Below are 13,458 nucleotides of genomic sequence, written 5' to 3' on the forward strand. Positions count from 1 at the left end.
TACCTAAATGTTTCTGTATTTTTAAGATGTATATTCATTTGCACAAAGACTCTAATTGCAGCATGGATTTCAGGGAGAGCTAGAGAACTTTGCACTGATGTATAATCTGCATTTAAAATGTAAAGACAATGTAGCATTTGTCTGAGACTAAGGGCTAGATTTACTAAAGGGCGATTTGCAGAAACACTTTACGGCGATTTTTCCGGCGATTAGGAAGCCGCCGGATTTACAAGGGGTATATTTACTAAACTGCAGGTTCGAAAAAGTGGAGATGTTGCTTAGAGCAACCAATCAGATTCTAGCTGTCATTTTGTAGAATGTACTAAATAAATGACAGCTAGAATCTGATTGGTTGCTATAGGCAACATCTCCACTTTTTCAAACCCGCAGCTTAGTAAATATGCCCCCAAACCTCCATCAAAACTGCCAGAATTTAAATTTTTGAAAACCACTGCTTTATAAATCGCCATCCCATTTTTAACAATGCAGAACATACAAACCGCCGGATTTACTAAGCTGGGGTTTGCAAAACCGCCATCTAAACGACCAAAAGAAAAGAGGTGGTTGCGAGAGGCAAGATTGCTCAAACTGTGTAGTATTTTAGCAATCTGGCCATTCAGAACATAAGGGGAAGCACCATTGCCATGTAAATTTTGGGGGCAATCATTATTTATTGATTAAAAATTAAAATTTATTCATAATTAACTTTAATTTATAATTAAATGAGGGCATTATTTTTTTTTCCCATTATATTATGGGTAAAATATTTTTGTATTCTATTATGGGTAAACATGAATATATTTTATTATAATAATATAATAGTTATATTAACTAGATATATTTGGTTACTAATGGGGGCAATAATTATGTATGATGCACACATGGGGGACTACATAGTGCCCCCATGATATAATAATACAATAATATTGTCCCCTTTATATAATGAAAAGTAAAATTTGCCCCATAAGTTACTTATAAATTAATTTTACCCTTTAATCAATAAATAATGATTGCCACGAAAATTTATATTTCAATAGTGCTTCCTCTTGTGTTCTCAATAGCAAGAATGCTCAAACGTCATCACAGCCTCAAACCGCCCTATAATAACTGCGGCAGTTTGGCGCGCTAAACCATCGGTGATGTGAGCCAGATTGAAACCACCATCAAACACGAATCTTAGCAATCTAGCCCCAAGTAAAAACTACTTTGAGAAGAAATGTCTTGGAAGTAGGTAGAACAATGATGTCTTAAGATTAATATCTTAAGTAAAGATCTCTAAAAAAAAATATTACAAAGTGTATTGTACATTAAGACATAATCAGGACGTCCAGTTATGAGTTTGGAAAAAAAAACAGAAGAATTTGCAAATGTTTAAATTGCTAGTTTCAAATTTGCAGTTTGTGTACAAGAGTGGGTATTGAATAGGACATTGATTGGCTTGGTTAAAAGGCTACATACTTTTTTATCATTATTTACAACTTACATACTGCTATAAAGGATCAGCCTTCTAGCCCATGGGCACCCAGAAAAGGGGGTAACAGAATGTATTTGCTCCACCTTTGGAATTATACAGTCTAATGGATAACACACATGTAAATTTAATCAGTGATTATTAGAAGCTGAGCTTCCTTGTCTAATGAGAACTCCACCTTGAAGGGATGTATTGAGAATCTACTGTTCGGTACAACCCTGTACAACTGACATTTCCTAACAAGTTAAATTTTTCTTGTACTAGAACCACTTTATTGTGGTTGGTCATTTCTATTTGCCTTACAGTATAGTTCTCTATTACATTCCAACACAATACAGACCAAGCACAAGCATTATTTTGTATAAAAATCAGGGACATATATTGTATGTTATGTAAAGTTTTTTTCATTTCTTCCTTTGTTTTGTAATGCTGTTAAATGACTTTGATCAGGACTCCACAAATGAAATGAAAATAAGCCTCTCAAGTTAAGTATTCCCAGCGGCAAACTTAGGGATCATCTTGGGAAAACCAGGATGTGTTCTGTGAGTACGCTCCATTAAACTGAACCGTTAACAGTATCTCTCTGTAGGTTATGTTCCTTGTGTGATGATAGAAATATTAGAAACAAGCTCCCCTGAGTGTTTCCAGTACTAATTTACACATATTGAGAAATATTCTATAAAAAATAAATTTTCCTATTAAAAAAACCGAAAAAAACCCCCACCACTTTTTCCTTTATAACTTATATATCATACTCACCACCCAATATTTTGGTGTTAGTAATATAGTTATGAAAATTCAAAACAAAACATTGGAGCCCAAATATTCTGCAACACATTTTATGACACAGACTCATTTGAAGCTTCAGGATGAAAATAAAAATACAACCATATTTATAATAACAAGTTCTTTTTTTTTTTTTAACAAAAACCATAGAAGAAAATTAATCATTTAAAAGGCAGCCGGATACACTGTATCACAGTATGTTTCCAGAGGACACTGCAAACAGTTAAGTTCATACAAAAAATACTTTGTTTTGTTTTTTTCTGCCAGGAAGTGGTTGTAGTTAATTTATTTTAAGAATACAAGCCCTTCTAAAAACTGAGAGACTCTGTAGATACATTAAGCTCATGGAGGTAGGGACTAACCAAACCCACTTTTCAGCATTTACCCCATTAAACAACGTGTCCCTGTACGTTCATGTCATGCAATACCGAGGACAATGTCAGTACCATTGACTAATAAAAAAATACTTTGAAATCTAATATAGATGCATTGTCCATCTTTGGAGTCAGTGGCTGACGTAACGTTGTTACTGAGAATCAAATGATAGTGTCTGCGTATAAAGTCCTGTTCATTGTGACATTGGGGAGAAAAAAGTTACGTACAGTAATTTAATATTACGGAAATAATATTCCAAAAATTGTAAACCCGTCGACTAGGTTAAAAGTCATGTTGGGTCAAGTAAGAGCACATGGAATACAATCATCATTAATTTCATACTGTGTTGACTCAGATTTTTTTTTTACCACTAATAATTAAATGTTGCAGGTGAGTTTTTAAGAATATAAAAGCAATTCTATCAATTTTTCCCCATAAATAACAGAAAATGCCTTTGAGATCCCAGTGGAAACTTCTTGCTAACTGATATATGTTGGATAGTGGCCATTGAAGGACCTACATGTTTCTGCTGTTGGATCATCTCATTCTACGTTGTCAAATAAAAGCAACTTGGATATTCCATCTGCTCACAGCAAAATCCAAGTACGCTATGTGACATATTCTCATAAATGGAGATTGACAAAAATATTATAATTAATTTAAATAACTTTATTAAGTTAAATACTTGGTTTCAACAAGAAAATAAATCTAGGACTTTTTATAAAAAAAAATAGTAAAATAATAACAAAAAGAACAGATAGGAAAAAAGTTTTTTTTTAATTAATTTCTTTTGTTTTATATTTTAAAATGTACTTTTTTAAAGATAATTCTATATTTATTATATAGATATTTGTAAGAATTTTGCTAATATAATCATTTTTAATTTTTCTCACCCTCTTATCTTTATGTCTCCATTTCTATTTGAGTAGAGAAGAGAACATAGGACCAACATCATATTAACATATCGTAAACATTCATATCGTAAACATTCAGGGGCTAGAAAAAAATTGCTACATTTTAGGAATAAAAGCTTTGCACATTACTATAGTTTTGAACTGAAAAAATGTGCTAAATAAAATTAAAAATAAAACTACAAAATTAATGCACCTGATATATGTACAGTAAAATGGAGTCCTTATTTATCTCAGTTAAATTATTTTAATATTGATTATTCTTATTAGAATATAATTTACCTTTAAAAAGATTAATAACATTTATTATATGATGATTATGTTTTTTATATTATGACATTTTTGGCATATTGTTACTAATCCATTAATTGTTTTTATGGTGGTCTTTCTTATTTTGTTTCTCCATTTATGGGAAGATGTCCCATAGTTTCAATCCTGTAAAACCAATGTATGACATCAATGAGTGAATGATATATCTTAATGTCAACCGTATAATGTTTGATTAAAAAAATCTGAGAGGTAACCCATGCAAGTTCCATATTTTAAACAAAAGCAATTAACACAGGGAAAATAATATGACTGTTTCTGATATTTAACAAAATTTGAATCTTTACTTAAAAGTTAAGCTAAAAGAATCTAGAACTTTTTTTATCATATCGATAATAATCCACTGTACTATAAAATAATTATTTTTTCAACTAAAACTCTAAATAATAACCCACCCAAAAGCAACACAATACATTCAATCTACAAATAAACATATACCTCTTCTCTTCTTTGTTCTCCGTTGGCAAAAGCCAATCAAAGTCAAATCAAAAACAAATACAGAAAGTGTAAGTGTAGCGTTTGCAAAAACAGATACAAAAAGTATAAGCATATTGTTTTTTCTAAAATTGTTATAGAAATAAAAAATGTTTCTTGCATTAAATGTTCTCATGACATGATGACAGGAACAGAAAAGGTAGGGAGGTGAAGATTGATATTCAGTAAGAGTTTAAATAAAATTGTTACTTAAAATCAGTAGAGCAAAAGAGAGGTACATAGGTAGCACCTTTTCCATGTAAACAAAATAGACACTGGGCAGAATTCACAGACCGTGAAACAGAGTATTCATTATTAATAAACATATCTAAAGAGCATTAATGAAATTCCAATTTTACTATGACAACCATAAAAAAACAATATTCAAACTTGGACATAATCTGAGAAAGTGAAATTTTACCTTGTTTTAAAACTGAAATATTCTGAAGATACTAATATCAAATCAAAATATTATTTTTTTTGTATTAGTAACACAGTATTACTTTATAATTATGGGTAGCAAAAAAAAAAAAATATTAAGGAATGATCGGTAGCCGTTAAATTCAAGAATTTGTTCAAAGGAAATTTTAATTTGGTTAAATTAATTTGTGTCTGTGAATTATGCCCAACTGTATACAAAGGTATCACTCGTCCTTTACTGGGACAATGTGAATGATAGGCACAAAGAGGTTTGATGGTACAAAAAAAGATAACACTGTTTGAGTGTGAGACATAAGGAATGATGGAGAATGGAGGCATATACCAACTCCTGTTAAGTTATTTAGGAGTAGGAGTGAGTTAAAATATACTAAGGCTGGTCCTTACACAATCTAAAATCTTGTGACGCTCCCCCCTTCCCCTCCAGATTTTTGTTTGAGGTCCATTATTGATTGGGTTGTATACCCTGCAGGAGACCATTGCTTCCAACTTAAGGTCCAATGCATATGGTCTCCTGTCCTGTGGGAAATAGGCTAGTTAAAGATCTTCCACGTCAAGAAGGGGTGGCTTCCTTGGAGCACTGTGGCTCATGGCTCTCTCTGTTGTAACCAGGACTCCCTCAGTGCCTCCTCCTATGAGAATCTTCCTTAAGTCTTTCACGATGTCAGACAACGAGGGACATCCTGTTTGGAAAATCACCCTGCGAAAAATAATAAACAATAAGATATGAACATGACAAAATGGAGAACAAAATGATAAACCTCTCCCTGTCCTGGAAGGCAGACAAGCGAACACCCCCAGCTGACAGCCCAATCTTAATCATTTTATATATTATTTTTTTTACGTGAATACACTCAAGCTCAACTCAACATAGGGGTATCCTAAACTAATGGGTAACACAAATGCACAATCTCCTATAATGCTTTTATTAGAGATGATTGACGTGAGATTTGTGAATCATGACATGAGTAAATGGAAAAGACAGGGACATATGTGGATGGAACGACTCAATTTTTTTCCTTTAATTATGCTGTGAAATACCGATTGTTCTCTGCCTCGGTGGATGTGTCCCTCACTCTTTGTGTAAAAATCAAACAAGTAAAAAAAAAAAATATATAGCAAGAACTTCATTAAATAACGATTCAACAATAAAGAAAACCACCCATCTGTCATATTTCTTTTTTTTTTTAAAATTTTTTTTTTTTTTGTTCGATTTAATACATTTCATATTTTTCGAAAAGTTTAATACATTTTTGTTTTGTTTTTAAAAAAAGCTGCCACATTTACAGTTTCAAATAAATTAATTTCGGAACAAAAATAATAAGCAGCAGCAACACAAACAGTTTCATTTTGTACATGTATTTTTGCTGTTCCTAATTGTTTTTTTTTTTTTAATTGTCACAAAAAAATAGAGATCTGGTCATGTGAATTTAAAATTAAGAGTCTTTTGGTGCAGCTTCCACATCTGAAACCGCCGAGACAACGCAGAACATACGTTTCTGAGATATTTCCTCTATCTCAGTTCCATAACGGCAAGAAAAGTAACCACAAAACCAAGCTGTGGAACCACCCGCAATCCCATATCGTATTTGTTTACAAATAAATTTGACTCAAACAAGTGTCCCAATTCCAACCATGCCTGCACAAGACATTTACATCTGGAGTCTGAATGTACAGAATATATATATAAAAAAGACATATTTAAACACCCAATGTCCATTGCATGGAGAAATGTCCGAACAGCCCGTTTTCTTGTGTTTAGTTTTTTATTTTAGCCCGAAAAAGTGGACAAAAAAAAAATGTCCCTCTTTTGAAATGTGGTCAAAAAATATCGAAGTTACAAGAGCTGCCTTTATACAGCATGCGTTTTCAATTAGAATCATGTTAATGGTCCACAAACATCTCCAGAATGGCACAATATAGCATATAATAATGTCCTCACACACACATTCTCCCACTCTTTAAATTTTTGACAACGCCCTCCAACCCCATTTGGCCTGTGACCCATTCATGTAAAAAAAGAAGGCTTTTCTCACTGTTTTACTTGATTGGTCCTTTTTCTTCCTCTTGTCTGAGGTGCTGAGATAGGAGTGTTCCCTTGAACGAAACGGGAGAGCCCTGGCGAGCTCTCGCTCACTGTAGGGAGGAAGCGAGTCGTCCTCCTCAACTTTGTGGTCTTTGCTTTCTCCGGTCTTGAACGTCGGAGATCGGCCGTAGCTGCGACTTGAATTTTGCCGCAAGCTCAGTTTGGATGGGGTGATAGTGGTTTCCTCAATAACCCTTGATTTCCTTTCAAGGACACTGCTAAGGTAAGCGTCATCATAACTCTGTCCCATCCTGCTTATCCTTTTGGGGAAATGTTTGTCCTCTGGAGCTTGTATCCTAGAAGGGCTGAATGACCAGCCTCTTTCAGTGTCTGAAAACAGTTCCCTTCCATGGTTCCGTTTTCCATAGTAGTCATCAGTCGAGCTGTCCTGGTATAGAGATCTTCCTCTTAATTCCGACCTCTCAAACCTGGGCCCTGACCCGGGACCTCGACTGTCGGATCTGCGGGATCTTTGTTTATACGAGTCTGCAAATGCAGCCAACTCATCTGTAGATACGGCTTGGACTGCCATGGGAAAGGTTTTCCTTTCTAAGACCTCCGAGGTTGGTCTCTGGAGGCTGTGAATAAAAATAAATAAGTATCAAACCACATGTTGACCACGATAATCTAGTTTGGATTCACATACACAGCTCGTAGGAGTACAACATCTATCACTTGAGCGTTGCAACAGATACAGAGAACATTGACGGCAGATAAAGACCAACTGTCCCACCTAGTCTGTCCGATACATCTGTTCTTTCCCATTTCCAAGATTGTCAATGTATAATTTGCATGTTAAGTAAATGTTAAAATAAATTGCAGACAAGTTATATTGTCTTGTAGATTCATGTGCTGATAAACATTAAAGTGTCAAGTAGGCCCATTATTGGACATAATTAACTAGCAGAACTTGAGTATTACTGAGCTAAATTATATACCTGTCGTAATGGATGTGTTTATACTTCATTAAACCTGCGCAGAATTCTATCTGCCTCATTCCTTTGCTGAGGTGTAGAATGGGAGGAACGCATGAAGCCTAAATCTTCACAAGCGTGAGTGACTGGCTTGCAATCTCACAGGTGATGGAACCAGATTAGGATATTTAAACAAATGGTCATGAACAGTGATATTATTGAAAGCCTGGAAGGAAATAACTATTATTAATTATGATTAGTATTAATTAATACTACTGACATCTTCAAAAACTCTTCAGGGAAATATTCACCTCCTTACTCCATTTACTTGCGAAATTTTACTCGTTTTGTGGGTGGAATGTGGCAGGAAGTGTTCCCAGTTCTATCCCACCCACACTGTACAGTACAGCAGAATTAATTAATCGTTGTACCAAATGTATTTATAGACTCCACAAAATGCCAATTTATAAATACTGTACAGATTGGTAACGATTACATCCCTAGAATCTCGCACCTCCAAGAAAAATCTTTTTCTGCAGCAAAACTCAATTTCCGTCTAGCTTGGCGCTTAGTAATACCTACTGTGCTCTGCTTTGGGATTGGATGTTTATATAGTTTTTGCTGACATCAGCAGCTGCTTTTTATTGGCTCCGAGCAGTGTGGTGTACGTTCTGCACAGTTACGGCGCTGCAAGGAAAATTCGCTTATAGCCAAACAATAGAGGTGTGCCAGACCTGGAATTCATCCATATAACTAAGGGTTATTAGCAATATTCCTGATCTTGGTGCGCTGCAGTTAATGCTTCTAGTAGCTAAAATTACAGATAAGACCATTTTGGACCTGCTTGCTTAATTTTAATATACAAATTAAAGGTCCATAATCAGCAGAATGTTTGTTAACCCCTTCATAAAAATTACGTTTAAAAACATAGGCTCATAGTATCCTGTGGGGTACAGCGCACACACATAGTGATTAAATGAAAGTGATTAAATGAAACTTTACCAATGGCACCATGGTGGCACAGTAAGCATTGTTGCCTAGCAGCGCTGGGGCGATGGGTATGATTCTGTCCCAGGGCCCTATCTGTGTGGAGTTTGTTTGCGGAGGAAAGCTCTGCTCCATAGATCAAAGTTGTTTTCCATGTAAGAAGCAATTCCTATACTTGTGCATAGAACAAACATATGCCAATGTCATCATCATCATCACCATTTATTTATATAGCACCACTGATTCCGCAGCACTGTACAGAGAACTCATTCACATCAGTCCCTGCCCCATTGGAGCTTACAGTCTAAATTCCGTAACATATATACACAGACAGAGAGAGGGAGAGAGACATAGAGAGAGACACTAGGGTCAATTTTTGAAAGCAACCAATTAACCTACTAGCATAATTTTGAGTGTGGGAGGAAACCGGAGCACCCGGAGGAAACCCACGCAAACACAGGGAGAACATACAAACTCCACACAGATAAGGCCATGGTTGGGAATTGAACTCATGACCCCAGCACTGTGAGGCAGAAGTGCTAACCACTGAGCCACCGTGATGCCATATACAGATTGATAATTACAGGGGGATAGCACTCCCGTGTGACCCCCATCTTCGGCCCAATGTTACATAGTGATTAAATGAACCCCTGGGTGCAGCAGCTAGATTTGTTTGGATCCTGTCTCCGCGATGTTCACAAACAGAAATCTGAAGTGTTCTAAATAGAACGCTAATTGTACAATACGCAAACACCTAAGTGAAACGTTAAACAGACAAGCAAAAAAAATATATCCCTATTTCTGCTCCTATAACTAATACTTTCAGTAAGATCACATATTTGTTATCCTTATGCTCACAAAGACGTAAAAAAAAAAATGATGGAAAATATATTATTTTCATGTTCCTTGTCTGGTTTTCCAGCTAATGGATGTAAAATAACATGAAATCCTTTATCCATTCAACGTGTTACCAAAAGAAACTCCTATATGTTGCAAAAGATAAAAATATAAAACTTGAGTGGGTAGAATTAAAAATGGAAAAGTGAACCCGGGAATCATGAATATGGTTCCAGCCATCCGGTTTTCAAAAGGTTAAAGGATTTGGAACAATCGGAAAACATGCAGTTATTGTCTGTTGGAGAGCGAATTAAGTGAAAATGAAGATTAGAGGGTTTAATTGTCCCTCAATACTAAAACATTGAAAGCTCTAAGCTCTATGGCGATCGCACCATACCATGTTGTATCTATTATGCTCACATTGATCCGTCCTCCGCTGCCGGAGCCCAATGCCCATGAACTGTATCACTTACCTACTTCTGAAGTTCTCTCTCTCATCCCTGAATTTGGAACAAGCTGAGGGTCTCGCTGTGGCCCCAACAACCCCAGACCAGTATTCTGCGTCTCCATCGATGTTGCAGCTGGACGGGAGAGGCTTTCTTCGGACTTGGCGGTAGGAGCGATTGAAGTGTACGTTGTCCTCATGTAGGGAGCTTAGTTCTGAGATTGTGTGGCTGTCTGAGAAGGAAGTAAAGTGCAAAGGATGAAAGAAAATGATATCATCATGGATATAACATCCTATATACAGGTGTACCAAGGGGGGGAGGGGTCTTACACATCTAGATGTATAGAGCAGACATCATCATCATCCTCATCATCAACATTTACATAGCGCCAGCAAATTCCGTAGTGCTGTACAATTGGGCATAACTGTCATTATATTATCACGTGTGGTTCTAAACTAAGTTAAATATCTTTTTGCATTATTTTTTTTTTTAAATAGAAAAGCAATAGAACGGCATAAACTTGAACCAATGCATTCATGTAAAAACACATAACCACTTTAATAGTATGCAACTTAAACTAAGTTCATTCTGTTGTCCCATATTCATTTAATGCATCCTCCTGCTAATATAAGATTCATGCTGCAAGGCTTGCTATACCTGTGATAACAGTGTCAGCCATAAAGGGCAGATCCCCAGCCTAAGTTGTGCGGCCGGGGAGGTGAAAGCAGCAGAGAGCCTGAGAAGCCAGAAACATGGCTGCCGCCTTAATGTGGAGTCAAAAACTATCCAGGCAGTTGGCTAAACAGATACCAATCCCAAATACAATACAAGGGAAAATATGGGTTACATTGCCTTTAGAAGCAACTTTTCACACCCCCATATAAAATCATTAAATAAGGATTATTGTAATCGCCATTCAGCTTCGGTGATATGTGGTCATCTTTCTTTTTACACTACTAGAATGTCTGCTATTATGTCCCCCCCTCCTCCAAATTACATACAATGTTATTAACAAAGAGACGGAGGAGGCAAAAAAGTGACTACAAGAGTAATAGCTTCTGGCCAGCATTTATATAAGTAGACGTTCTGTCCAATAAAAATATATTGTTATTATAAAATGCTTCGACATATACAGAAACGTATGAATGCATCTCCCGAGCAGATCTCACTGTACAGAAAGCAGAATACTTCTACAGGTCTCCCAGTAAATGGTGTTAATGCAGAGATCTCCTTACATAAGTGTCACAAATCGCGCGTTTACAAGCTTATTTAATGGTAGTAAAAGCATGTAAACCATCATGGGAAATTTAGGTCCTGATGACTCCATACACACTTGTGTTTGTGGTCGGGAGTAGTGGCGTTGTGTTATTGTCGTCTTTTGGATGCTGCCTGCTCTATTTATTAGAATCCACCATTGACCACTTAGCCGACGGGAAGTGCAAGCGTTGGCTACCGCGTAATCCGCAAATCATATCTGACATACGGCGTCACTGCCATTTTCCTATCGGCAGCGAGTGACTGTGTGTTTATGTTGACATGCTATATATTTAAACCACACACACAGCTAGATAGAATACAACACATCTATATTTGGGACAATACGAGGCAGAAATATGACAGCTATTGGACTCGGTGACTCACTGTGTGGGCTGCCTCCAAGTAGGAATAAAATGACTCAATTACAAAGAGGTTCAGAGATCTCAGATTAAACACCGACTCTCACGCTGAAATTATCCATAATGAGGATGTTCTGGGCAACTTACAACACTTACATCTCTCTCGCATCCGACGGGCCGGGTCAAACTGGGCCAATTCCTTCTCTACGTAATACAGGACCTTCATGGAATCTCTCTCCTTGTCGGCCTGGATGCGGTATCCCTTGCGCACTGATGGAGACAAGTAAACATTTTATTAACTAATTAATCTTAAAAAACTGTTGAGTCTATACAAGCGACGTAAACAGCGAACAGAACTAATAGTGTTTGTACACATAAGCGCTTTCGGTTAAGTTCAGTCTGAACCCTATGAAGATACATGAGTCAATGTTGGACGGATTTGGCTGCGTCGAGTCCTATTGTCCAACGCATCACTCTTATCTTCAGTTTAACGACACAAACTCCAAGTCGGATTTAATTTAGCAAAAGTGGGTAAGGTTTCATGTTACTCCAAAAAGTATTATTGGTCTGGTTTTGGTATAATAAATACCCATTGAGTTTTGTCATCAAACACTATCCTTTCCGGTAGATTGTAGAAAATACCGACTGGTCCAATGTAAAAACCAAAAAGCCTAAAATTAATGAATTACAGATTGATTGGTGACATATAGTAAAAGTAATTCAGTTCTAGTCAGAGCTCTGAGGAGACACATTGCAGTATAACCTGATAATAACACGGTATGCATACTGCACTACTCTGCAGATCCACAACTCTCAAAAGGGGTGGGGGCAACAAAGCATGGGTGGAGTTTTGCCCCTTTTGTAGGCAGGGGTTTGGTCAGAACAGGGCGGAGCTTATTTTATCCCGATTTTGTGATTCTAAATGTTGGGAGGAGTGTAATATGTCACATAAACAGGTAAGTCCCCTCGCAGACCCTAACAATCTACCTCCTACCTGCCACACTGCATTATAAACAGGGTAACAAGTAATAATTCAAGTGCCCTCCAGCTGTCCCTACCCCAAAATGGGCAGAACTTACATTTTTTAGTCCAGGCAAGTGAATTTAATTATTTTCTTTTCAGCAGAGATAGTTGTTTCTTTTGCTAGTACATTATTATAAATATAATGTGTCTGATTCATTAAGGAAAGTATAGCAAAAAGATGAGTAACTTTGAACCTTGGCAAAACCATGTTACAATGCAAGGGGTGCAAATTATTATTATTTTGCACATAAGTTAAATACTGACAGTTTTTCCCTGTAACACACAAATACTTTATAGCTTTATTTGTACACTGAAATTTAAAGGTGATCTAGAACATGCCCAACTCCGACTATAAATCTGTCTCCACATTTTAAATTTACCTCCCCCTCCAATGCAACATGGTTTTCCCAAGGTGTAAAGTTACTAATTTTTTTTTGCTTTACTTTCATTAATGAACCAGACCCAATATTTTTTTATTTTGGGGCGGGGGAACGACGACATTGTATTAGGTCAAAAAAAATGGGGAAAAAATATGTGTTTCCATGATTCTTCCCTTAGATTGTATCACATAATTACAACCCCAGATATTGACTCCAAAATATCAACTATATGTGTACTTTTTACCAGTCATAGGAACTAGAGAACTAAGGTGTAGTATTACATGTATGTCACCCTTGTGATATATCTGTGTGCACAAATTCTTAGAATGGGAAAAGGAGGGGTAGGAAAAATAATATTGGGGGTCTAGTGTAATTTGGGGTGACCTT

At 36.3% G+C, this 13,458-nt stretch overlaps 1 protein-coding gene across 6 annotated transcripts in view; it reads right to left on the reverse strand.

Moving 5' to 3' along the window:
- Positions 1-2,294: 2,294 nt before the first annotated feature.
- The window catches only part of ILDR2 (immunoglobulin like domain containing receptor 2), a 199,593-nt gene continuing 188,429 nt past the window's right edge, over positions 2,295-13,458 (reverse strand). For 2 of the 6 annotated variants that reach the window (XM_075197348.1, XM_075197346.1), the window contains 4 exons: positions 11,825-11,938; positions 10,080-10,284; positions 6,819-7,446; positions 2,295-5,482 (listed from right to left, as the gene is read on the reverse strand). In XM_075197348.1, coding sequence (XP_075053449.1) covers positions 5,447-5,482; positions 6,819-7,446; positions 10,080-10,284; positions 11,825-11,938 — 983 coding nt within the window. In that variant the 3' untranslated portion in view covers positions 2,295-5,446. Of the gene's footprint in view, positions 5,483-6,021; positions 7,447-10,079; positions 10,285-11,815; positions 11,939-13,458 lie in introns of those variants that run through there. The other 4 variants (XM_075197347.1, XM_075197343.1, XM_075197345.1 and 1 more) reach the window with 3 other exon arrangements.

The sequence above is a fragment of the Mixophyes fleayi genome, chromosome 2, assembly GCF_038048845.1.
Source record: "Mixophyes fleayi isolate aMixFle1 chromosome 2, aMixFle1.hap1, whole genome shotgun sequence".
NCBI classification, from domain to species: Eukaryota; Metazoa; Chordata; class Amphibia; order Anura; family Limnodynastidae; genus Mixophyes; species Mixophyes fleayi.